Consider the following 26,917-nt stretch of genomic DNA (forward strand, 5'->3'; position numbering starts at 1 on the left):
ACAATGTGGAAAACAGTGAATAATAAAAAACCATGGAACCAATAAATTCCACTTTCCTGCACCACCTTTAGTCAAACATCAGGCATGGACCGCCGGTTCGTGAAGGATTTGGGTAAAAACGCGGCGAATGGCAAACGATGAACCAATAAATTCCACATTCCCGTGCCACCTTCAGTCTAACGTCAGGCCATGACAGCAGGTTCATGAGGACTTGAAGTTCATGAAGGACTTGGGCAAGAAAACGTACACAGTCTGAATGTTGCTATCCCCAGTCAATGACGAAATCTACATATGGCGAATCCACGAATGTCACGGTTAGAAAATAGAAAACCTTCACCTCATTTCCTCATTCATATTTAAACTCAATATCTGTATTTTCATCCAAATAGCATCGTTCCAATCAAACATTAATATTATAACAAAATACTATGTTAAATCACGATTGTATTGAGATATTATCAAACCAGCTCATTGTCGTCATCTGTTTACTTCCAGATTTGGGAGCAGGTCCGTATCGAGCCAATTTCAAAATCATCATTTTATTGATGAACTTATGAATCTTACCTACGTTACCACACCTCAAACTGCTTCTTCTGGGACCTCAAAGCGTTCCACAGAAGGTTTGGCAGGGCTGGCCCCAAAACTGAGGAGTAATTTCGGGACGGATGGACGGACAAGACAGACAGACACTCCTGTCTATTAATATATATAATTATATATATATATATATAGCTTTGAATTATATATATATATATATATATATATATATAATATATATATATATATATATTATATATATATATATATATATATATATATATATATATATATATAGCTTTGAATCATATATATTATATATATATAAATAAATAAAAGATTCAAACGTCAGGGTGATGGCTTGGGATTCCTAGGATCTTGGGTTCGAATCCCGGTCGATCGCTGAATTAACGCCAGGGGGGTTGACTCAACCTGTCATCCTTCCGAGATCGGCAAATTGAGTAACTAGTTTCACTGGTAATTTCCCTGTGTGTCGCAAAGAGGCGACTAACAGGATTGGTGGCAGGAAGGGCATCTGGCCATAAAAACATTGCCTCAAATAGGGGACCACAGTGCCCAAAAAAGACCAACCCCTGCTCGGGAAAAATGGCCTCTAAGGTGGTTCTTCTTCTTCTTCATAACATTCAACGTTCATGTTTCATAACGTCCAACGTCCATGTTTCATAACATTCAACGTCCCTTTTGCATTTCCTCCCAAACCACTGGTCACACAAAGTTAAAACTGAGACCCAGGCAGTGCAGGGTTATGAAAAATTTCATTTGGTCAAAAACATTTTCATTGTTCACATCCGTAAATTCTTAGACATAGCAAGCCTGTACTACGCTCTGAGTGGCTTGGTGAAAGTCATGAGATGCTGCTGATCGGCTGTGAGGCTAGGTGCACTGTGATTGGCTCCTTGGAAATAACATCAATACACCATGACTGTACCTGGTTCCCTGTTCTTAATAATCTCAAAAGAAAAATTAGACCTACAAACAACGCAACAAAACGTGGACATGAGGCCCATGGGCTTGCTAGCAATGACTTATAACGCTGAATCCCCAGATTGAAAAACAAATTAATTACTGAATCCCCAGATTGAAAAACAAATTAATTACTGAATCCCCAGATTGAAAAACAAATTAATTACTGAATCCCCAGATTGAAAAACATTAATTACTGAATCCCCAGATTGAAAGACAAATTAATTACTGAATTCCCGGATTGAAAGACAAATTAATTACTGAATCCCCAGATTGAAAAACAAATTAATTCCTGAATCCCCAGATTGAAAAACAAATTAATTACTGACTCCCCAGATTGAAAAACAAATTAATTACTGAATCCCCAGATTGAAAAACAAATTAATTACTGAATCCCCAGATTGAAAAACAAATTAATTGCTGAATCCCCAGATTGAAAAACAAATTAATTACTGAATCCCCAGATTGAAAACAAATTAATTACTGACTCCCCAGATTGAAAAACAAATTAATTACTGAATCCCCAGATTGAAAAACAAATTAATTACTGAATCCCCAGATTGAAAAACAAATTAATTGCTGAATCCCCAGATTGAAAAACAAATTAATTGCTGAATCCCCAAATTGAAAAACAAATGAATTACTGAATCCCCAGATTGAAAAACAAATGAATTACTGAATCCCCAGATTGAAAAACAAATTAATTACTGACTCCCCAGATTGAAAAACAAATTAATTACTGAATCCCCAGATTGAAAAACAAATTAATTGCTGAATCCCCAGATTGAAAAACAAATTAATTACTGAATCCCCAGATTGAAAAACAAATGAATTACTGAATCCCCAGATTGAAAAACAAATTAATTACTGACTCCCCAGATTGAAAAACAAATTAATTACTGAATCCCCAGATTGAAAAACAAATTAATTACTGAATCCCCAGATTGAAAAACAAATTAATTGCTGAATCCCCAGATTGAAAAACAAATTAATTACTGAATCCCCAGATTGAAAAACAAATTAATTACTGACTCCCCAGATTGAAAAACAAATTAATTACTGAATCCCCAGATTGAAAAACAAATTAATTACTGAATCCCCAGATTGAAAAACAAATAATTGCTGAATCCCCAGATTGAAAAACAAATTAATTGCTGAATCCCCAAATTGAAAACAAATGAATTACTGAATCCCCAGATTGAAAAACAAATGAATTACTGAATCCCCAGATTGAAAAACAAATTAATTACTGAATCCCCAGATTGAAAAACAAATTAATTACTGAATCCCCAGATTGAAAAACAAATTAATTACTGAATCCCAGATTGAAAAACAAATTAATTACTGAATCCCCAGATTGAAAAACAATTAAATACTGAATCCCCAGATTGAAAAACAAATTAATTACTGAATCCCCAGATTGAAAAACAAATTAATTACTGAATCCCCAGATTGAAAAACAAATTAATTACTGAATCCCCAGATGAAAAACAAATTAATTACTGAATCCCCAGATTGAAAAACAAATTAATTACTGACTCCCCAGATTGAAAAACAAATTAATTACCGACTCCCCAGATTGAAAAACAAATTAATTACTGAATCCCAGATTGAAAAACAAATGAATTACTGAATCCCCAGATTGAAAAACAAATTAATTGCTGACTCCCCAGATTGAAAAACAAATTAATTGCTGAATCCCAGATTGAAAAACAAATTAATTACTGAATCGCCAGATTGAAAAACAAATTAATTACTGAATCGCCAGATTGAAAAACAAATTAATTACTGAATCGCCAGATTGAAAAACAAATTAATTACTGAATCCCCAGATTGAAAAACAAATTAATTACTGAATCCCCAGATTGAAAAACAAATTAATTACTGAATTGCCAGATTGAAAAACAAATTAATTACTGAATCCCCAGATTGAAAAACAAATTAATTACTGAATCGCCAGATTGAAAAACAAATTAATTACTGAATCCCCAGATTGAAAAACAAATTAATTACTGAATCGCCAGATTGAAAAACAAATTAATTACTGACTCCCCAGATTGAAAAACAAATTAATTACTGACTCCCCAGATTGAAAAACAAATTAATTACTGAATCCCCAGATTGAAAAAACAAATTAATTACTGAATCCCCAGATTGAAAAACAAATTAATTGCTGAATCCCCAGATTGAAAAACTAATTAATTGCTGAATCCCCAAATTGAAAAACAAATGAATTACTGAATCCCAGATTGAAAAACAAATTAATTGCTGAATCCCCAGATTGAAAAACAAATTAATTACTGACTCCCCAGATTGAAAAACAAATTAATTACTGACTCCCCAGATTGAAAAACAAATTAATTACTGACTCCCCAGATTGAAAAACAAATTAATTACTGACTCCCCAGATTGAAAAACAAATTAATTACTGACTCCCCAGATTGAAAAACAAATTAATTACTGACTCCACAGATTGAAAAACAAATTAATTACTGAATCCCCAGATTGAAAAACAAATTAATTACTGAATCCCCAGATTGAAAAACAAATTAATTACTGACTCCCCAGATTGAAAAACAATTAATTACTGACTCCCCAGATTGAAAAACAAATTAAATATTGAATCCCCAGATTGAAAAACAAATTAATTACTGAATCCCCAGATTGAAAAACAAATTAATTGCTGAATCCCCAGATTGAAAAACAAATTAATTACTGACTCCCCAGATTGAAAAACGAAATTAATTACTGACTCCCCAGATTGAAAAACAAATTAATTACTGAATCCCCAGATTGAAAAACAAATTAATTACTGACTCCCCAGATTGAAAAACAAATTAATTGCTGAATCCCCAGATTGAAAAACAAATTAATTGCTGAATCCCCAGATTGAAAAACAAATTAATTACTGAATCCCCAGATTGAAAAACAAATTAATTGCTGAATCCCCAGATTGAAAAACAATTTAATTACCGACTCCCCAGATTGAAAAACAAATTAATTACTGAATCCCCAGATTGAAAAACAAATTAATGATTGAATCTCCAGTTTGAATGGTGGTGGTAGGAGGGGGAATCACAAGTCATTTGTGGAAATTCCTTGCAATGTTGCACTGTACACATGGCATCGTGCAAATGCTTTACTGACCACTGCCAGTGGGAGGGGTGGCGGTATTACTCCCCCATCGGGAGCAGGTGTTTCTCGTAAATTTTAATTCAAGATACCCAACTTGAGTGTCAGGTGTGATTTTGCGTACTATGAAATAAATGGTGGTATGAAAGTCCTCAAATGTTCACTTGAGTATAATATTGTAACAAGTCACCGTGTGGCCCACAGATCGGTCCTCCTACACTATTGCTGTACATCGATGCAGCGGAGGAGACCATGATCAAGCGTCTGCTGAAGCGTGGAGAGACGAGCGGTCGTTCGGATGACAACGAAGAGACCATCCGCAATCGCCTGGGCACCTACTACTCGGCCACAAAGCCCGTGATCGGATTCTATGAGAAACGAGGCATTGTGCGGAAGGTAACGTGACAATTTCGGCGTAAACTCCGATAGTGAAGGCCGGATGTGCTCGATTTTAATTTTGTGGTCATTGTTTTGTGATCTTGCAATCCCTGGATCTCTTGACACCAATGTCTTTGGATAAACAAGCAAAAAGACTTAAGGTAGCTTTAGTTCTTTGAAAAATGATGTAAAACGCATTCACATGAATGTTTTTGAGCACCAAGTTGACCATCTTATACAAGGAAATCAAGGACACAGGAAAAGGCATCACAAGGCCGAAGTCTCTTCCTGCTTACTCTCTGTTCCATTTTGACAGGCCCATCCCCCATGACATGAATGTTTTTCTGCGTTCGCTGATTTTGTTCAAACTTCACATCACTCAAATTGACAAATTTATAATTTAATATTTTTATAAATCTTACTATAATTCACCAAATGTCTGTCCGTTTGTCTGTCCGTCCGTCCGTTCCCAGGTACCGCAAAAACGGCTGAACCAATCGCAACGATATTTTGGGTGGGTAATCCTGGGGACCCCCTGGAGTAAAATAGGCTATGTTGTTTTCCAATTTTTCCTTTTTCCAATTTTCCAGTTTTTCCAAACACGATGGAATAATATTTTACCGATGTGAACAGTGATGTGGCTTTTGATGAAATTCTACAAATACTGTTTAGATTTTTATGATTTGCATGTGATATGATTCAACGGATGTTTATATAAATCGTTTAAAAATAAAAAAGCCTTCAATTTCTGACATTTTGCCTTTTCATTTGGGGCCTCCCAATTGAAGCCCCGCCCATAGGGCGGGTACCGTTGCTAGTTTATAAAACTTTATAATTAATTTTTATACAAAATTTATAGAAATATATAACCTTATAAATAGCGATTCGACCACATTATAAGAAAAATCCCATCCTCCCCAAGGTTGTAATCATCAATGGCATTGCATCGTTTCTAGAAACTACCTTTAACTATTTCAGGTTCTCTTCCCCATTTCAGGATCCCCCCCATACTTTCCATCCCCAACCTTTACTAACAGGCACTGGCAATGAGAGCCTCATTTATGTTCGCCAGTGTACACAAAAACCTTGCAGCCAATTCCATCAAAATGCCATCGAGTACCGTATAGTGAGTGGAGAGAGTGCGGAATGCTATGAGTGATATTGTTTTAAAGGTGTATAAACAATGCCACCCCACAACCCTCCCTTTCTCTTTCCACATGGCATCCCACGCTGAAGATCAACTCAGAGGGCACTCCGGATGGAGTCTTCGGCGAAGTCTGCAAAGCCCTTGAAGCCATACACTAAGGCCCAGGCATGGACACAGGCACCAACAAAACATGGCAGTTGGGTTATCACTGTGCATCAAGAATGTACCCATAAACGAGTTCAAAATATGTGTATGTGTTTGTCTCAAAGACAACAGCAAGATGTGAACAAGCTCACACTTACCAAAGAGCAGGATTCCTGATTTACCTACAGAGAACAGTTTGTTACTCGAGATGCCTTTATCCATGTCGGTTACATGAAGAAAGATACATTTGAGATGGGGGTTAAATTTGGCAGGTGGTGGGGGAAAGAGAAAGGGGTTAAAATACGAGAAAATGATTCAGAGATAAGTGGAATAACGGAGGGATAGGTGGGATAGGGAAGAAAAGGAAGAGGTTGAGAGGAGATTCATGTTAATGTTCATAATTGCACTGTATGTATCACCACTATTGCACTGTAACAGAAACCATAGACAAAGAAATAAAATCGTTAACCACGTTTCACTAATCAGTGATGTTAACCCCAAACGTTATCTCCACTTGCGTTTCATCCAACGCACGTCTAAAGCAATTCACCACGAAACGATATTTTCGTGTTACTCGTCAAATCAGGAAGGCGATGTAACAAATACACAACAGTACAATTGATATGTGAAGAAAGGTTCATTTATTGGTAATGTCAAATTGCCTTGCCGGCGGTATATTCCGAGCAGAATAAAAGTTATTTTTCAATGCAAAACTTGATTTAATGCAAGTATGGTAAAATATTATGGTAAAAAGTATATCAGGTATGCTAAAATATTATGGTAAAAAGTATATCAGGTATGGTAAAAATATTATGGTAAAAAGTATATCAGGTATGGTAAAATATTATGGTAAAAAGTATATCAGGTATGGTAAAATATTATGGTAAAAAGTATATCAGGTATGGTAAAATATTATGGTAAAAAGTATATCAGGTATGGTAAAATATTATGGTAAAAAATATGTAATAATATATGATAATATATCAGGTATGGTAAAATATTATGGTAAAGTATATCATATATAATATGGTGTATAATATATCATATATATCATAATATCATATATAATAGTATGGTAAAGTATGGTAAAAACCTGTTGAATGTCAGGTATCTATATTATAATAGGCGAAGGTGATTCTGTCTGTCTGTCTGTCTGTCTGTCTGTCCTGGGGTGTGGCTTCCTCCGTTTACAGAGTAGCTCCACCCATTCTTGGAGAGGCTTCATGTAAACAAATATCCACCATTTTATTAACTCGAATAGCTTTGAGGCCTGTTTAGTTAGGCCCATGCTGTCTTTCTCTCTCTCACAGGTTTATTTCAACTCTAATTCGATATATCATTTCATTTTTAACAGTCGCTAACATAGTTTTAGACTCGGTTGAAAAAAAACGGGAAGAGAATCCCATGAAAGTTTCCGTTTATAAAACGAAATGATTTCTCAGAGGCCTGTAAAATAAAGCCCATTCATTGAGTCACCCTCACGATTTTATCTCGAATTCACCATCTGATTTAATTTTTATCGATGGTTTTAGACTCGGTCAGAAATAATCGAGAACATTCACGCACACACGGGAAAATGCAGAGATATATTGTAGCGGCTGCCGCTGGGTGTTCACAATCGCCTTGCACCTATCAAGGACGCGGAGCGATCACCATGCCGGGCTCGTCCAGGACGCCCGGGCAGGCCCGCGCTCAACTTGCCAGGCCTCGGTCGGGACGCCCGGGCATGCCCGGGCATGCCCGGGCAGGCTCGCCCTCAACTTGCCAGGCCGCAGCCAGGACGCTGGGCCACGCCCCCTGGCGCCGGGCCTGGGCAAACCCCCTGGGTTAATAGATATATATTGCTGACCGATAAACGGGTTTTGGAGAGTGCCTGAGTGTTTGATTTCATTAAAGCAACTCGGATGAATTCTAGCTTTTTGTCGCGTCCATTTTCTTCCGATCGACGTGGGAGCCCCAGCTCCTTCATTGGTGACCTATCGACATGGACACGGCAGTCGCCCTTAAACTGCCTACCTTCTGGGAGGCTCACGCGGCGGTTTGGTTCGCGCAGGCGGAGTCCCTGTTCGCCCTGCGAGGCGTCACGGCCGACGACACCCGCTTCCACCATGTGGTAGCTGCGCTCGGGTCGGCTACCGCGGCCCGCGCCCTGAGCCTCCTCGAAAGCCCGCCAGCCGCTGACAAATACGGCGCGATTAAGAAGCTGCTCCTCGATGCTTTCGCCCTCCCATCGGCGGAACGCGCACGGCGCCTGCTCGAACTGCCTGAGCTCGGCGACACGCGCCCTTCCGAGCGAATGGATTACATGCTTTCACTGCTCGGCGAGCACTCTCCGGCATTCCTGTTCCGGGAGCTGTTCCTCCGTCAGCTGCCTAACCCGGTACGCCTCGCCCTGGCAAGCACGACGATCACAGATCCCCGGGCCCTTCCCAGAGAAGCCGACAAGATCTCCGCCGCAGGACAGCGCATCGCAGCGGCGACATGGGACCCACCGCCGTCCGACGCAACACCCATGGCGCCCGAGCACCCGGCACGGTCGACGGCCGAACTGCCGACGCAATTGGCGGCCGCTCTACCGAGCCGACCACCTCCAGCACGACGACCGAGGCCTCCACCTGACCAAGCGTGGTGTTACTATCATGCCAGGTTCGGACAGAAGGCCCGGACATGCCGACCCCCGTGCACCTTCGGCAGGCCGGGAAACGGCCGGGCCGGCGTTCATTACCAGCCATGAGCGCCGGCCACACGGGCAACTTACTGTTCATCACGGATAAAGCGTCCGGACGGCGCTTCCTGTGCGACACCGGCGCCCAACTGAGCGTCATACCCGCCTCTGACCAGGACAGGCAATCCGCGGTTTGCGGCCCCTCCTTGGTTGCGGCCAACGGATCGACTATCCGCACCTTCGGCCCGCGCAACGTCACCCTCTGCTTCGGCGGCCAACGCTTTGCTTGGACGTTTGTAACCGCCAACGTGCCCATGGCTCTGCTAGGCGCCGACTTCCTCTGCGCACACGGACTGCTGGTGGACGTCCAACGGCGTCGTTTAATCAACGCTGAAACCTTCAGCTCCCTGGTATGCACATTGAGCAGCTCCGCGCCGACCGAGCTGGCATGCACCGTCCCGGCGGCGAACGAGTTTGCTCGCCTGCTCACGGAGTTCCCGGCCCTCACGCGGCCGACGTTTTCGGCCGTCGCAGTACGGCATGGGATCGAGCACCACATACCAACCACGGGCCCGCCGGTCTACGCCAGGGCCCGCCGCCTCGACCCAGCCAAGCTCGCCGTAGCGAAGGCCGAATTCGACGCGTTGGAGCACCTCGGCATCGTGCGGCGCTCCGATAGCGCGTGGGCCTCGCCACTGCACATCGTGCCAAAGCCGGGGGGTGGATGGCGCCCGTGTGGCGACTACCGCCGTCTCAATGACGCTACCACCCCCGACAGGTACCCGATCCCGCATATCCAAGACTTCTCCGCCTGTCTGGCGGGACGGGTCATTTTTTCGAAAATTGATCTCATACGGGGATATCACCAGGTACCTGTCAGGGCGGCCGACGTCCCTAAAACGGCAGTCATCACGCCGTTCGGCTTATTCGAATTCTTGCGGATGCCGTTTGGTCTCAAGAACGCGGGTCAGGCGTTCCAGCGCTTGATGGACGGCGTGCTGCGTGACCTGCCGTTCCTTTTCGTTTACCTGGACGACATCCTCGTCGCCAGCACGTCCCGGGCCGAGCACCTCCTCCACCTCCGAACACTGTTCGGGCGCCTCAGCGAGCACGGCCTCATCGTCAACCCGGCCAAATGCCACTTCGGCACGACGGCCGTTGATTTTTTGGGCCACCACATCACCAAGAACGGGGCCGTGCCGCTGCCAACCAAGGTCGAGGCCATCACCACGTTCCCGCGTCCCCGCACCATAAAGGCCCTGCAGGAATTCCTGGGAATGGTGAATTTTTATCACCGCTTCGTGCCCCGCGCTGCTCAACTCATGCGGCCCCTCTACGAAGCCCTCCGGGGCAAGCCGGCCAAGCACGACATCGCCTGGTCCGCAGCAATGGATGCGGCCTTCCAACGCTCAAAGCGGGCCCTCGCCGACGCAACACTGCTCGCTCACCCGGTGCTCAACGCTCCCATCGCCCTCACCACGGATGCCTCCGACAACGCGGTGGGCGCCGTACATGAGCAATGGGTGAACGGGGTTTGGCAGCCACTCGCTTTTTTCAGCCGGCAGCTCCGGCCGAACGAGCTCAAATACAGCACGTTTGACCGGGAGCTCCTCGGTCTACACCTGGCCGTCCGCCATTTCCGCCACCTCCTGGAGGGCCGACCTTTCACGGCGTTCGTCGACCACAAGCCGTTGGTTTACGCCATGGCCAAGGTCACGGAGCCATGGTCAGCCCGCCAACAGCGCCACCTCTCCGCCGTGTCGGAGTTTACCACGGACATCCGGCACGTCGCCGGCAAAAACAACGCCGTGGCCGACTGTCTTTCCCGGGCCAGCGCGAACGCGGTCCACCTGGGCGTGGATTTTGCGCTTATGGCGGCGGACCAAACCACCGACACCACGGTGCAAGCCCTCCGGGCGGCGGACACTGGCCTCCGCCTGGCCGACATCCCCTGCGCGGACACTGTCCTGCTCTGCGACGTCTCCCAAGGCCAGCCTCGCCCCATCGTGCCCGTCACCTGGCAACGCCGCATCTTCGCCTCCCTCCACGGCCTTTCCCACCCGGGCCGGAAAGCTTCCCAGAAGCTGGTGTCGGCGCGTTTCGTCTGGCACGGCCTTCGTCGGGACGTCCGCGATTGGACCAGCACCTGCACGGCCTGCCAACGGGCCAAGGTCCACCGACACACCCAGGCCCCGCTGGCACCTTTCACCGTGCCCGAACGACGTTTCGACCACGTCAACGTGGATCTGGTGGGCCCCCTCCCCCCGTCACGGGGGTTCACACACCTGCTCACCATGGTGGACAGGACCACCAGGTGGCCGGAGGCCGTTCCCCTCGTCTCCACCACCACCGCCGACGTGGCGCAGGCTTTCATCGCCACCTGGGTCGCCCGCTTCGGCGCACCAGCGGACATCTCGTCAGACCGCGGACCACAGTTCACCTCCGAGCTGTGGGGCGCGGTCGCCCGCAACCTGGGGGTCAAGCTCCACCGTACTACGGCCTACCACCCCCAAGCAAACGGGTTGTGCGAGCGATTCCACCGCTCCATGAAGGCCGCGCTCATGGCCGGCCTTCAAGACGGCGGTTGGGCCGACCGGCTGCCGTGGGTCCTTTTGGGCCTTCGCACGGCCCCCAAGGAGGACCTCCAGGCATCCACCGCCGAGTTTGTCTATGGCCAGGTGCTACGCGTCCCGGGCGAATTCGTGCCCGACGCTACCAGTCCCTGGTCCGCAGCTCACCAGCGCTCGGACCTCCAGGAGGCCGCCCGACGGTTTGCCCCCGTGCCAAGATCCCACCACGGTGACCCCCAGTCCTACGTCCCCCCAGCACTCCGCACAGCGGAGTATGTTTTTGTGCGTCACGACGCACATCGGTGGCCACTCCAGCCGCCGTACGACGGGCCCTTCCGGGTGCTGCGACGGGACGACAAGTCGTTCGTCATCGACATCGGCGGCAGGTCGGACCGGATTGCAGTGGACCGCCTCAAGCCGGCGCACGTGGACGTCGACCACCCACCACGGGTGGCCCTTCCGCCACGGCGAGGACGCCCCCCGTCCACGGTGCCCCCCACTCGACCGCCCACCACCTCACCGGACCCCCTCCCACGACCCGCCAGGGGTCGCTTCGGCCGGGTCATCAGGACCCCCCTCAAATTGACCCTGCCGGTGCAAGTCGATTCTGGGGGGACGTGTGTAGCGGCTGCCGCTGGGTGTTCACAATCGCCTTGCACCTATCAAGGACGCGGAGCGATCACCATGCCGGGCTCGTCCAGGACGCCCGGGCAGGCCCGCGCTCAACTTGCCAGGCCTCGGTCGGGACGCCCGGGCATGCCCGGGCATGCCCGGGCAGGCTCGCCCTCAACTTGCCAGGCCGCAGGGCCACGCCCCCTGGCGCCGGGCCTGGGCAAACCCCCTGGGTTAATAGATATATATTGCTGACCGATAAACGGGTTTTGGAGAGTGCCTGAGTGTTTGATTTCATTAAAGCAACTCAGATGAATTCTAGCTTTTTGTCGCGTCCATTCTTCCGATCGACGTGGGAGCCCCAGCTCCTTCAATATATTTTTTTTAATCGCGCCACGAAGATACACGAAAATACACCGCCTAAAATAACAGTTGGGGAAAATGTCGACATATAGTAAAAATTCGCTTTTTCTTTTCCGTTAAGATATATTACTTTTACAGTTTTACTTTTGATGACAGTCGTCACAAAAACGACATATATTTCTTCGTTCTTATTTCATTCAACATTATTATCTGGAATTAAAACTAAAAGATGTTTCAGGAAATTACCGAGAGTTATTTCTTCGTTTTTTTTTATTAGTTATGTGCGCATACACTTCAAATAGGTTTATTTGACATCTTTAATTTTCACAATGTAATTTACTTGCCATTTGAATATTTGATGATTACGAGACTTCCTCTTGAGGATCGTGACAATTCATGCGTTGCGTGGAAACTTCCATTTCCAAAATGAATGAGACGGGAGAGGGGCGAGGAGTTTGGAGAGTGAGGAGCTAGGGGTTGGAGAGCGAGGAGCTAGGGGTTGGAGAGTGAGGAGCGAGGGCTTGGAGAGCGAGGAGCGAGGAGTTGGAGAGCGAGGAGCTAGGGGTTGGAGAGCGAGGAGCGAGGAGTTGGAGAGCAAGGAGCTAGGGGTTGGAGAGCGAGGAGCTAGGGGTTGGAGAGCGAGGAGCGAGGGGTTGGAGAGCGAGGGGTTGGAGAGCGAGGAGCGAGGGGTTAGAGAGCGAGGAGCTAGGGGTTGGAGAGCGAGGAGCTAGGGGTTGGAGAGTGAGGAGCGAGGGGTTGGAGAGCGAGGAGCGAGGGGTTGGAGAGCGAGGAGCTAGGGGTTGGAGAGTGAGGAGCGAGGGGTTGGAGAGCGAGGAGCTAGGGGTTGGAGAGTGAGGAGCGAGGGGTTGGAGAGCGAGGAGCTAGGGGTTGGAGAGTGAGGAGCGAGGGGTTGGAGAGCGAGGAGCGAGGGGTTGGAGAGCGAGGAGCTAGGGGTTGGAGATGGAGGAGCGAGGCGTTGGAGAGCGAGGAGCTAGGGGTTGGAGAGCGAGGAGCTAGGGGTTGGAGAGCGAGGAGCGAGGGGTTGGAGAGTGAGGAGCGAGGGGTTGGAGAGCGAGGAGCTAGGGGTTGGAGAGTGAGGAGCGAGGGGTTGGAGAGCGAGGAGCTAGGGGTTGGAGAGTGAGGAGCGAGGGGTTGGAGAGCGAGGAGCTCGGGGTTGGAGAGTGAGGAGCGAGGCGTTGGAGAGCGAGGAGTTGGAGAGCGAGGAGCTAGGGGTTGGAGAGGGAGGAGCGAGGAGTTGGAGAGCGAGGAGCTAGGGGTTGGAGAGCGAGGAGCTCGGGGTTGGAGAGCGAGGAGCGAGGGGTTGGAGAGCGAGGAGCGAGGGGTTGGAGAGCGAGGAGCGAGGGGTTAGAGAGCGAGGAGCTAGGGGTTGGAGAGCGAGGAGCGAGGGGTTGGAGAGCGAGGAGCTAGGGGTTGGAGAACGAGGAGCTAGGGGTTGGAGAGCGAGGAGCTAGGGGTTGGAGAGCGAGGAGCTAGGGGTTGGAGAGCGAGGAGCTAGGGGTTGGAGAGTGAGGAGCGAGGGGTTGGAGAGCGAGGAGCGAGGAGTTGGAGAGCGAGGAGCTAGGGGTTGGAGAGGGAGGAGCGAGGGGTTGGAGAGCGAGGAGCTAGGGGTGGGAGAGCGAGGAGCTAGGGTTGGAGAGCGAGGAGCGAGGGGTTGGAGAGCGAGGAGCGAGGGGTTGGAGAGCGAGGAGCAAGGGGTTGGAGAGGGAGGAGCGAGGAGTTGGAGAGCGAGGAGCTAGGGGTTGGAGAGCGAGGAGCTAGGGGTTGGAGAGCGAGGAGCGAGGGGTTGGAGAGTGAGGAGCGAGGGGTTGGAGAGCAAGGAGCTAGGGGTTGGAGAGTGAGGAGCGAGGGGTTGGAGAGCGAGGAGCGAGGGGTTGGAGAGTGAGGAGCGAGGGGTTGGAGAGCGAGGAGCTAGGGGTTGGAGAGCGAGGAGCTAGGGGTTGGAGAGTGAGGAGCGAGGGGTTGGAGAGCGAGGAGCGAGGATTTGGAGAGCGAGGAGCTAGGGGTTGGAGAGGGAGGCGCGAGGAGCTAGGGGTTGGAGAGCGAGGAGCTAGGGGTTGGAGAGCGAGGAGCGAGGGGTTGGAGAGCGAGGAGCGAGGGGTTGGAGAGCGAGGGACGAGGGGTTAGAGAGCGAGGAGCTAGGGGTTGGAGAGCAAGGAGCGAGGGGTTGGAGAGTGAGGAGCTAGGGGTTGGAGAACGAGGAGCTAGGGGTTGGAGAGCGAGGCGCTCGGGGTTGGAGAGCGAGGAGCTAGGGGTTGGAGAGCGAGGAGCTAGGGGTTGGAGAGTGAGGAGCGAGGGGTTGGAGAGCGAGGAGTGAGGAGTTGGAGAGTGAGGAGTTGGAGAGCGAGGAGCTAGGGGTTGGAGAGCGAGGAGCTAGGGGTTGGAGAGCGAGGAGCGAGGGGTTGGAGAGCGAGGAGCGAGGGGTTGGAGAGCGAGCAGCGAGGGGTTGGAGAGCGAGGAGTGAGGGGTTGGAGAGCGAGGAGCGAGGGGTTGGAGAGCGAGGAGCGAGGCGTTGGAGAGTGAGGGGTGAGGGGTTGGAGAGTGAGGAGCGAGGGGTTGGAGAGCGAGGAGTGAGGGGTTGGAGAGTGAGGAGTGAGGAGTTGGAGAGTGAGGAGCGAGGGGTTGGAGAGCGAGGGGCGAGGAGTTGGAGAGTGAGGAGCGAGGGGTTGGAGAGTGAGGAGCGAGGGGTTGGAGAGCGAGGAGCGAGGGGTTGGAGAGTGAGGAGCGAGGGGTTGGAGAGTCGCGGGCGAGGAGTTGGATAGCGAGGAGCGAGGGGTTGGAGAGTGAGGGGCGAGGCATTGGAGAGTGAGGAGCGAGGGGTTGGAGAGCGAGGGGCGAGGGGTTGGAGAGCAAGGAGTGAGGGGTTGGAGAGCGAGGAGCGAGGGGTTGGAGAGTGAGGCGCGAGGAGTTGGAGAGCGAGGGGCGAGGCATTGGAGAGTGAGGAGCGAGGGGTTGGAGAGTGAGGAGCGAGGGGTTGGAGAGCGAGGAGCGAGGGGTTGGAGAGTCGCGGGCGAGGAATTGGAGAGCGACGAGCGAGGGGTTGGAGAGTGAGGGGCGAGGGGTTGGAGAGCGAGGAGCGAGGGGTTGGAGAGTGAGGAGTGAGGGGTTGGAGAGTGAGGAGCGAGGGGTTGGAGAGCGAGGAGCGAGGGGTTGGAGAGCGAGGAGCGAGGGGTTGGAGAGTGAGGAGCGAGAGGTTGGAGACTGAGGAGCGAAGGGGTTGGAGAGCGAGGGGTTGGAGAGTGAGGAGCGAGGGGTTGGAGAGTGAGGGGCGAGGGGTTGGAGAGTGAGGAGCGAGGGGTTGGAGAGTGAGGGGTGAGGGGTTGGAGAGTGAGGAGCGAGGGGTTGGAGAGCGAGGAGCGAGGGGTTGGAGAGCGAGGAGCGAGGGGGTTGGAGAGTGAGGAGCGAGGGGTTGGAGAGCGAGGAGCGAGAGGTTGTAGACTGAGGAGCGAGGGGTTGGAGAGCGAGGGGCGAGGGGTTGGAGAGTGAGGGGCGAGGGGTTGGAGAGCGAGGAGCGAGGGGTTGGAGAGTGAAGGGTGAGGGGTTGGAGAGTGAAGGGTGAGGGGTTGGAGAGCGAGGAGCGAGGGGGTTGGAGAGTGAGGAGCGAGGGGTTGGAGAGCGAGGAGCGAGAGGTTGGAGACTGAGGAGCGAGGGGTTGGAGAGCGAGGGGTTGGAGAGTGAGGAGCGAGGGGTTGGAGAGTGAGGAGCGAGGCATTGGAGAGAGGTGCGAGGGGTTGGAGAGTGAGGGGCGAGGGGTTGGAGAGTGAGGAGCAAGGGGTTGGAGAGCGAGGGGCGAGGAGTTGGAGAGCGAGGAGTGAGGGGTTGGAGAGTGAGGAGCGAGGGGTTGGAGAGTGAGGAGTTGGAGAGCGAGGAGCGAGGGGTTGGAGAGCGAGGCGCGAGGAGTTGGAGAGCGAGGGGCGAGGCATTGGAGGGTGAGGAGCGAGGGGTTGGAGAGTGAGGGGCGAGGGGTTGGAGAGCGAGGGGCGAGGCATTGGAGTGTGAGGAGCGAGGGGTTGGAGAGTGAGGGGCGAGGGGTTGGAGAGCGAGGAGCGAGGGGTTGGAGAGTCGCGGGCGAGGAGTTGGAGAGCGAGGGGCGAGGGGTTGGAGAGTGAGGGGCGATGGGTTGGAGAGCGAGGGGTTGGAGAGCGAGGCGTTGGAGAGTGAGGAGCAAGGCGTTGGAGAGTGAGGAGCGAGGAGTTGGAGAGTGAGGGGTGAGGGGTTGGAGAGTGAGGGGTGAGGGGTTGGAGAGCGAGGAGCTGGAGAGCGAGGAGTGAGGGGTTGGAGAGCGAGGAGCGAGGGGTTGAGGAGCGAGGGGTTGGAGAGCGAGGGGTTGGAGAGTGAGGAGCGAGGGGTTGGAGAGCGAGGAGCTAGGGGTTGGAGAGCGAGGAGCTAGGGTTGGAGAGCGAGGAGCGAGGGGTTGGAGAGCGAGGAGCGAGGGGTTGGAGAGCGGGGAGCGAGGGGTTGGAGAGCGGGGAGCGAGGGGTTGGAGAGCGAGGAGCGAGGGGTTGGAGAGCGAGGAGCGAGGGGTTGGAGAGCGAGGAGCTAGGGGTTGGAGAGCGAGGAGCTAGGGGTTGGAGAGAGACGAGCGAGGGGTTGGAGAGCGAGGCAGGAGGGGTTGCAGAGTGAGAGCGAGGGGTTGGAGAGTGAGGAGCAAGGAGTTGGAGAGTGAGGGCTGATTGGAGCAGAGAGTGAGGAGCGATTGGAGCAGAGAGTGAGGAGCGATTGGAGAGGAGAGTGAGGAGCGATTGGAGGGGAGTGTGAGGAATTGGAGAGGAGTGTGAGGAATTGGAGAGGAGTGTGAGGAATTGGAGAGGAGTGTGAGGGATTGGAGAGGAGTGTGAGGGATTGGAGAGGAGTGTGAGGGATTGGAGAGGAGTGTGAGGGATTGGAGAGGAGTGTGAGGGATTGGAGAGGAGTGTGGGGGATTGGAGAGGAGTGTGAGGGATTGGAGAGGAGTGTGAGGGATTGGAGAGGAGTGTGAGGGATTGGAGAGGAGTGTGAGGGATTGGAGAGGAGTGTGAGTAAGTATTGGAGAGGAGTGTGAGGAGGTATTGGAGGGGAGTGTGAGGAGGAGTAGGATTGGAGAGGCGTGAGGGTGGAGAGAGGAGAGTGTCAGGTGGAGAGGAGTGAGGAGTCACATGTGATGTGAAATAAAGAAAGTGTTCATTACACCATTTCTGGATCTGACGAATTGCCAGTAACCATTTTGTAAAATTTAATGTGCAGCATCTAAATCAAGATGTCCAAATGTCTCACACATCCATGCCCGTGTGACGGACGGATTTGGTTAAGACTTCATACCAAGTCTCTCTCCATGCCCGTGGGATTCCCACGGGTGACTCCACTGGTGGTAAAATACGATATTATTAGTGTGCTAGCATGTTTAACATGCCCGCAATCATGAAATATTCATACCTGATGGGTCGATTATAAATGGGTTTGACATGTACTTTAGGACATTTTATATAAAGGTAACTGGGAGGTTGTTGATGTACCGGCGATGACACCGTCACACGTACACACTTGTCCCATCAATGTGGTGATGCCTCCATTCTGTCCACGTAGAAATATTATGGGCGAGGTACAACGATCATTTCAGGGCACCTGCTTTGAGCTGCTCTTCATCATTCGTAAACTCAATGGCACCGCCCAGGTATTCACGGAGAGGTCCAAACAGATGAACATCACGAAGTGAAATCAGCCCGAGACGGCATACCTGTCCATCATGAGTCCCGTCATCTCACTTCATTGTGAAGCCAGAACGACACTCAGTGGAGAGCATACCCAGCCAGGTGAACAGTTTACGTTTTGTACCCCACTGATAGGTCGGATCTGGATTCGGACCTGAACCAAAATCGAATCGGCTTGTCCTTGTCACTTACCCAACTAATCCACCAAGTTTCGTCAAAATCCATTCAGAATTTTCAGAAAGATTTTGGCAAACATCTTTAAAATGCCGGGATCTGGATCTTCACCAAAATCGATTAAATTCGTCCTTGTCAAACACCCAACCTGTCCACGAAGTTTCGTGCGAATCCGTCCACAACTTTTTGAGATATCCTGCTCACAGACAGACAAACACAGACAGGGGTGAAAACAACCTCCGTTCACCTACGGCGGGGTGAGGGTAACAAGAGGCACTGTTGGGTTTCCCAGGTTCAATGATTAAATACTATTTTTATGGTCCCGCCAGGTGTTGCTTTAACGGTTAAGGTTGCTGGCATGAGATATTCGGGTCCTGAGTTCAAGTCCCTGTCGTGCCGTTGAATTAACACCAGGTGGGTTCACTCAGCCTGAACCATCCTTCCCAGGTTGGCAAAATGAGTACAAGCTGACTGGTAATGGGGGCACTGCATCAGCGGCACAGCTGCACCACCAGAAAATGATGCAACCAGCAGCTACAGGCTGCACACGAACCACCACCACATTATGGCCACAAGCTTCTTCATTATGGTCCCAAAACACTGGCCATAAGCTTCATGACTCAAACCTTTAATCATTTTTTTTGTGATGGGGACCAAGAATTAGAATCTGTGGAAAGACTTGAAGATTGCTGTTCATCGACGCTCCCCATCCAACTGGACAGAGCTTGAGAAAATCTGCAAGGAAGAATGGGAGAAACTCCCCAAATCCAGATGATACAGACATATCCAAGAAGTAGTCAGGTTCAGTATGTCCAGATTTAAAGTTTCGTTGGATTTTTTGGGGGATTTGGAAAACTATATATTTTTGGAAACTATATTGTATTGAAAAAAAACGGGAAGAAAATCCGATGAAAGTTGCCGTTTATAGAACGAAATGAATTCTCAAACGCCTGTAACTTCAAGGCCATTGAGTCTCTCTCACGCCTTTATCTCCAATCTAACTCACCATATGATTTCATTTTTATCGATGGTTTTAGACTCGGTGTCAGCAATAATTGAGAACATTCCACACACGCGGGAAAATGCAGAGATATATTTTTTAAAATCGCGTCATGGTGTATCATACACCGCCCAACATGACACCGACGGCAACGTGTCGATATATATTAAAAATTCGCTTTTCCGTTAAGATATATTACTTTTTCGTTTGATGACAGTCGTCACAAAAACGTCAACAATGATGCCGACATATATTTCTTCGTTTTTATTTCATTCAACATTATTAGCCGGAAGTAAAATATGTTTCAGGAAATTACCGAGAGATATTTCTTCGTTTTTTTAAATTAGTTATGTGCGCATACACTTTAAATAGGTTTATTTGAAATCTTTAATTTTCCACAATATAATTTACTTGCCATTTATCATTTGATGATTACGAGACACTTCCTCTTGAGGATCGTGACAATTCATGCGCTGCGTGGAAACTTCTATTTCCAAAATGAATGAGACGATCGATGAAGAACGCAGACTTGAACAGGATGTAGCAAGAAAACGAATGAGACGGGCGAACGAGTCCATCGACGAACGTCAATGCAAACTTGCGGGGTCACCCGTGGGAATCCCACGGGCATGGACGTGTGTGACATTTCGACATATTGAGTTCGATGCTGCACATTCATTTTTACAAAATGGTTACTGGCAAGTCATCAGATCCAGAAATGGTGTAATGAACACAATTTATTTACGCGCAAGCACGAAAGCAAGACGGGCCGATTTCCGATTCCGACGGGCCGACGGGCGAGACGGGCCGATTTGGAGCAAGAAAAAGAATGAGACGGGAGAAAAACGAGAGAAACGAGACGGGGAAAGCCGATTGGAGAGGCGAGTGAGGAGCGATTGGAGAGGCGAGTGAGGAGCGATTGGAGAGGCGAGTGAGGAGCGATTGGAGAGGCGAGTGAGGAGCGATTGGAGAGGCGAGTGAGGAGCGATTGGAGAGGCAAGTGAGGAGCGATTGGAGAGGCGAGTGAGGAGCGATTGGAGAGGCGAGTGAGGAGCGATTGGAGAGGCGTGTGAGGGATTGGAGAGGAGAGGAGTGTGAGGGATTGGAGAGGTGAGGGATTGGAGAGGAGAGGAATTGGAGAGGAGAGGAGTGCTAGGTGGAGAGAGGCGAGTGTCAGGTGGAGAGAGGAGAGTGTCAGGTGGAGAGGAGTGAGGGGTCACATATTATGTGAAATAAATAAATTGTGTTCATTACACCATTTCTGGATCTGATGACTTGCCAGTAACCATTTTGTAAAAATGAATGTGCAGCATCTAACTCAATATGTCGAAATGTCACACACGTCCATGCCCGTGGGATTCCCACGGGTGACCCCACTATATTTCTTCGTTTTTATTTCATTCAACATTATTATCCGGAAGTAAAGGTTCACATGTTCATTTCACGTGTGCAAAAACAAACTCCATTTCACGTGTGCATGGACATGAAACACAGACGGGAAATTGCTTAGAGATATTTCGTTCGAAGCAATTATACACCGCCCAAATAAAATATTTCACTGATACACCGAGCGAATTTCAGCGAATTTCACCGAGTTTCAGGAAATTACCCAGAGATATTTCTTCGTTTTTATTTCATTAGTTACTAGCAGAAGTACTCAGCGTTGCCGGGCGGGGAAGGGGGGAAGGGCACGTACACTTTAAACATGTATATACAATTATACATGTGGGATGTGGGATATATACATGTGGGACGTGTGTGTGTGTGTGTGTGCGTGCATATATGTGTGTGTGTGTGTGTGTGTGTGTCTGTGTGTGTGTGTGCGTGCATATGTGTATGTGTATATATATATGTGTGTGTGTGTGTGTGTGTGTGTGTGTGTGTGTGTGTGTGTGTGTGTGTGTGTGTGTATATATGTATGTATGTATATATATATATATATATATATATATATATATATATATATATATATATATATATATATGTATGTGTGTGTGTGTGCATATGTGTGTATGTGTGTGCATGTGTGTGCATGTGTGTCGATGTACATTTGTCTGTACGTGTATGTGCGCGTGTATATATATGTGTGTGTGTGTTTTTGTGCATGTGTATATATGTGTGTGTCTGTATGTGTATATGTGTGTGTGTATATGTGTGTGTGTGTGTGTATATGTGTGTGTGTGTTTGTATGTATGTGTGTGTGTGGGTGTACATGTGTGTATGTGTATATATATGTGTGTGTATGTGCATATGTGTATGTGTGTGCATGTGTGTCGGTGTACATGTGTGTGTACACGTGTGTATGTGTGTGTATATATGTGTGTATGTGTATATATGTGTGTGTCTGTATGTGTATATATGTGTGTCTGTATGTGTATATATATATATATGTGTGTGCATGTGTGTGGGTGTACATGTGTGTGTACGTGTGTGTGTGTGTGTGTGTGTATGTATGTATATGTGTGTATGTGTATGTATGTGTGTGTGTGTGTGTATATGTTGTGTGTATATGTGTATGTGTGTGCATGTGTGTGTATACATATGTGTATGTGTATATGTGTGTATGTGTATATGCATGTGTCGGTGTACATGCGTGTGTACGTGTGCGTGCATGTGTGTGTGTGTGGATGTGTATGTGTGTTTGCGTGTGTGTGTATATATGTGTGTGTGTGTATGTGTGTATATGTGTATGTGTGTCAGTGTACGTGTGTGTGTGTGTGTGTGTGTGTGTGTGTGTGTGTGTGTGTGTGTGTGTGTGTGTGAATAAGAGAGAGACCGAATTGTGAGATACAGAAATGAAAAAACGAGGTGTGTGTGTGTGTGTGTGTGTTATTGTGAAACAGGTGCAGCATCTAACTCAATATGTCGAAATGTCACACACGTCCATGCCCGTGGGATTCCCACGGGTGACCCCACTAGTATTGTATAGTCAGTCAGAAAACCAATGTTGCTATTTGCACAGACTCCTGTATGGCGGCCATCTTGGATTTTCAAAATTGCCGCCGTAGAACTAATTTTTCTCAATATCTCAGCTTCTAAATAACATAGAGCTTTGATTCTAACGGCTAAACATACATTTTCAAGGGCCCCGAATCCAATGGTAACAAGTTCGATAAGCTAGACATGACCATAGAGCTCCTATGTGGCGGCCATCTTGGATTTTTCAAACTGGCCGCCGTAAAATTGATGTTTCTCAATATCTCAGCTTCTAAACAACATAAAGCTTTGATTCTAACGGCTAAAGATACATTTTCAAGGGCCCCAAATCCAATGGTAACAAGTTCGATAAGCTAGACATGACCATAGAGCTCCTATGTGGCGGTCATCTTGGATTTTTCAAACTGGCCGCCATAAACTTGATGTTTCTCAATATCTCAGCTTCTAAACAACATAAAGCTTTGATTCTAATGGCTAAACATACATTTTTAAGGGCCCCGAATCCAATGGTAACAAGTTCGATAAGCTAGACATGACCATAGAGCTCCTATGTGGAGCTCCGATACATCGCAGACATGTATGACCAAAGAACCAATCACCCTAGGACCTGGGAAGAACTAGGAGCTGGCAATCTATCAGTAACCAAGAATGACATCCCGTTTGTATCCATTGGACCAGATCATGCATGTGAACATCTGAACAAGCTGATGAAGATTCACTCTGGACTGATTGGCATCTCTAACAATGCCAATGCTAGACAGAGATTCTTCATGGTTACACCAGAATTATCACGCCTGTCAAAAGACTTCAAGAGTCAGTTTGGCCTGGAAGGTGACAAGATCACAGAACATCATGACCTTGGTCCAAGTGCAGTCAAGAGGGAGCATGAAGCAATCAACAAGATCAAGGCTGCGATACTGAGTCACAGGAATCCATTTGACACTGAAGGTGACAAGCTGCACAATGTGATAACGAATGCTTACATCCCAGACGAGTATGTACCACAGATCTTGAACATTGATGTCACTGGTCAGAAGTTGTATGAAGACTATGTGTCGGAGCGTATCAATGGAGATGTTAGCCTCTGGGCACCAGTCAAGAAGGAGAACAACAAGATGTTCACGTCTGGGAACAAGAGAACCACAGTGAAACTCAGAGACAGGACTGTGGATCTGAAGGAGACTAAGGAACTGTACGGAAGGCTCATGGTCCTTGCCAAGTCAAACAGAGACGTCAACCAGAAGTATGCCATCGGAAATTACGAGTTCACTGTGACACCAAGAGCACTGTTCGCTCCAGATGGGACAATTCTTCCATGCACTGACAAGTCGAAGTTAATTCATCTCCTCGACAAGTTAGCAAGAGCAGAAATTCACCCCGAAGATCAGCAGCAGACACCAGCTGCAAGTGTTCTACAAGAAGATCCAATGGACACAAGAACTATGGCATCCACATCTAGTAAACCTACAAGTCGGAAGATTGCACTGGTGGATGGGATGGTACTTGTGCATAAGCTGACAAAGAAACCAGCCACTGTAGTGAAAGTCAACGATCTGGGTGAATGCTTCAATGACAGACTCATGTCTCTAACAAAAGATTGTGATGAGATCATACTGGTCTTTGACACGTACAAAAACGATTCTCTGAAGAGTGCTACCAGGGCTAAAAGAAGGCAAGGAAAGGATGCAGTACAGTATCAAGTCAGAGATGACACCAACATCAAACACATCCCAATGAGCAGATTCCTTTCTCATGACAAAACAAAGGCTGATCTGACTGACTATCTGGCAGCGAAAACTCTAGAATACAAGTCACTCATCCAAGTTGATCATCACGTCTGCTTCAGGGCGTACTAGGAGCAACAGTGACCTGCTCTTCGAGGACAACAACCATGAAGAAGCTGACACCCTGTTGATCCACCAGGCCGTGCTGGCATCCCAGCGAAACCCACATGATGCGCAGTTGGTGTTCTTCTCTCCCGACACAGATGTCCTGGTACTAGTCATAGCAAACTATGACCTACTGCTGAGGAATACATCCATTTCCATGGCCTCTGGAATACTTCAAATAGAGCCACTGTGGACAGCTCTAGGGGTCGAAAGAGCAAAGGCGTTGCCAGCCTTTCATGCTTTCACAGGGGCAGACAACACTGGGAGGTTCTCTCGAATAGGCAAAGCAACCTGGCTGCATGTCTACCTCAAAGCAAGTGAAGATGTCATAGACACCGTGCGAATGCTTTCAGATGCAACTGAAGTGACGGAGGACATGTTGTCCACACTAGCTAACTTTGTATGCGCTGCTTACTCTCCAAATGGCATCCACATCGACAGCATCCCCGAACTACGATGGTATCTCTTTTGCAAACACATGGCAGAAAGTGACAGGCTTCCTCCTACTCTTGGAGCTCTCAAGCAGCACATCCTTAGAGTCCATATCCAAGCCAGAGTGTGGGGTCAGGCAAGCATTGCTCAACAGGATCCTCAGCTGAATCCCCTGCAAAACGGCTTTTACAAAGACACGGATGGACAAGTGAAACCAACCACAACTGAGGAGCCTCCAGCCCCCAAGGCCATCATTCAAATGGTTAGATGTCAGTGCAAAACAGACTGTTCTTCATCTAGATGTTCCTGCAGAACAAACAACTTGGCTTGTACAGACCTTTGTCAGTGTGACATCCAGTGCCAAAATGATGAGGACTCTCAAGATGTGATGAACGAAAGCGATGACGAGGATGATGATGACTTTACTCAATGATGAATCAAAGCTCTGTGCTCTTTAGAAGGTGAGTTACATCAGTTTTACGGCGGCCAGTTTGAAAAATCCAAGATGGCCGCCACATAGGAGCTCTATGGTCATGTCTAGCTTATCGAACTTGTTACCATTGGATTCGGGGCCCTTGAAAATGTATGTTTAGCCGTTAGAATCAAAGCTTTATGTTGTTTAGAAGCTGAGATATTGAGAAACATCAAGTTTACGGCGGCCAGTTTGAAAAATCCAAGATGGCCGCCACATAGGAGCTCTATGGTCATGTCTAGCTTATCGAACTTGTTACCATTGGATTCGGGGCCCTTGAAAATGTATGTTTAGCCGTTAGAATCAAAGCTTTATGTTGTTTAGAAGCTGAGATATTGAGAAACATCAAGTTTACGGCGGCCAGTTTGAAAAATCCAAGATGACCGCCACATAGGAGCTCTATGGTCATGTCTAGCTTATCGAACTTGTTACCATTGGATTCGGGGCCCTTGAAAATGTATGTTTAGCCGTTAGAATCAAAGCTCTATGTTATTTAGAAGCTGAGATATTGAGAAAAATTAGTTATACGGCAGCAATTTTGAAAATCCAAGATGGCCGCCATACAGGAGTCTGTGCAAATAGCAACATTGGTTTTCTGACTGACTATACAATATAGTTTCCAAAAATATATAGTTTTCCAAATCCCCCAAAAATTCCAACGAAATTACATAGTGAACCTGACTAAAGACTCAAAGCTGTAATCGCTGCCAAAGTTACTTCTACGAAGTGTTGACTCAGGGAGTTGAATACTTTTGTAAATGAGATATTTCTGTATTTTATTTTTAATTACGAGAAATTTCGAAGAAAAAAAAATACTCTTTGACATTATGAGATATTTTGTGTGGAACAGAGAAAAAAAAAATTCAACATATTGTTACAGACGTGGCTTAGATGTTATTTACCGAGCGGTTTTGGTATGACCACGTCTGCACAAGTTACCCGATTATACTCGAACTTTGACTAATCGCGCTACGCTGGCTCAATAAGAAAAAGAAGACACCCGGCTGGATTACAATAACACAATACGACACCAGGGGTTCAGTTCTCAAGACCTCCGGAGGAGGTTATATTAAGGCGGAAGGTTAGATTACAACTACAAGAGGGACAGCATAGAAAGACAAGCACTTAGACACACTCTTATATTATTCCCAACAGACGACAGATAAACGGGACAAGGCTGACTCACACGGGGATTGATGGCTAGGAAAGGCAGAATCGATGGCTCAAGGTGCACTCTTGGCTCAAGGACAGGGTACTGTACGGTCCAGTAGATGCAGGAGGTTTCACAGCGCTCGAGGTGGCGTCTTGTCGTCTCAAGCTGGGGGCGCATCTGACTCAGCGCTCGCAGGTGGCTTTCCTTCTCCAAGCTGAGGCGCATCTCTCGTCACATCCGGCGCGTGGCCGCGTATATCCGGCGGGGAGTGACACGCCCTCGGCTCGTTAGCTCCGCCTCGTGGAATCGGCACGTTGCTTCTCATTGGGTGCGTGCGGGGGGTTTACCAGGCTCCGCCCTTGACGAGGAGCTGACAAGGAGCCCCTTCGTGGTAACCCCGTGGAGCGCATGGTCTGGAGCTAATCGAGCCGGTGTGAGGACGCATCCTCCCCCGCTCCGCCGCCATCTCCTCTGTTGTTGTTGTAATTGTTGGGGAAGAAGATGGAAGGAGGTATGGGAAAGGTCCTAAACTCACTACTGATGCCATATAATCACATTCTGGTGCAACGAAGAGTCATAATTAATGGAGACGAGGCCTTAACTGACATAGACTAAGAATAACT

General features: G+C 48.4%; 1 protein-coding gene across 5 annotated transcripts in view; it reads left to right on the forward strand.

Annotated features, from left to right (window-relative positions):
* The window catches only part of LOC137411338 (adenylate kinase isoenzyme 1), a 77,532-nt gene that overhangs the window by 31,305 nt on the left and 19,310 nt on the right, over positions 1–26,917 (forward strand). For 3 of the 5 annotated variants that reach the window (XM_078783543.1, XM_078783544.1, XM_078783545.1), the window contains 2 exons: positions 4,858–5,049; positions 6,268–6,343. In XM_078783543.1, coding sequence (XP_078639669.1) covers positions 4,858–5,049; positions 6,268–6,336 — 261 coding nt within the window. In that variant the 3' untranslated portion in view covers positions 6,337–6,343. Of the gene's footprint in view, positions 1–4,857; positions 5,050–6,267; positions 6,808–26,917 lie in introns of those variants that run through there. The other 2 variants (XM_078783541.1, XM_078783542.1) reach the window with 1 other exon arrangement.

The sequence above is a fragment of the Myxine glutinosa genome, chromosome 8, assembly GCF_964187855.1.
Source record: "Myxine glutinosa chromosome 8, kmMyxGlut1.1, whole genome shotgun sequence".
NCBI lineage: Eukaryota > Metazoa > Chordata > Myxini > Myxiniformes > Myxinidae > Myxine > Myxine glutinosa.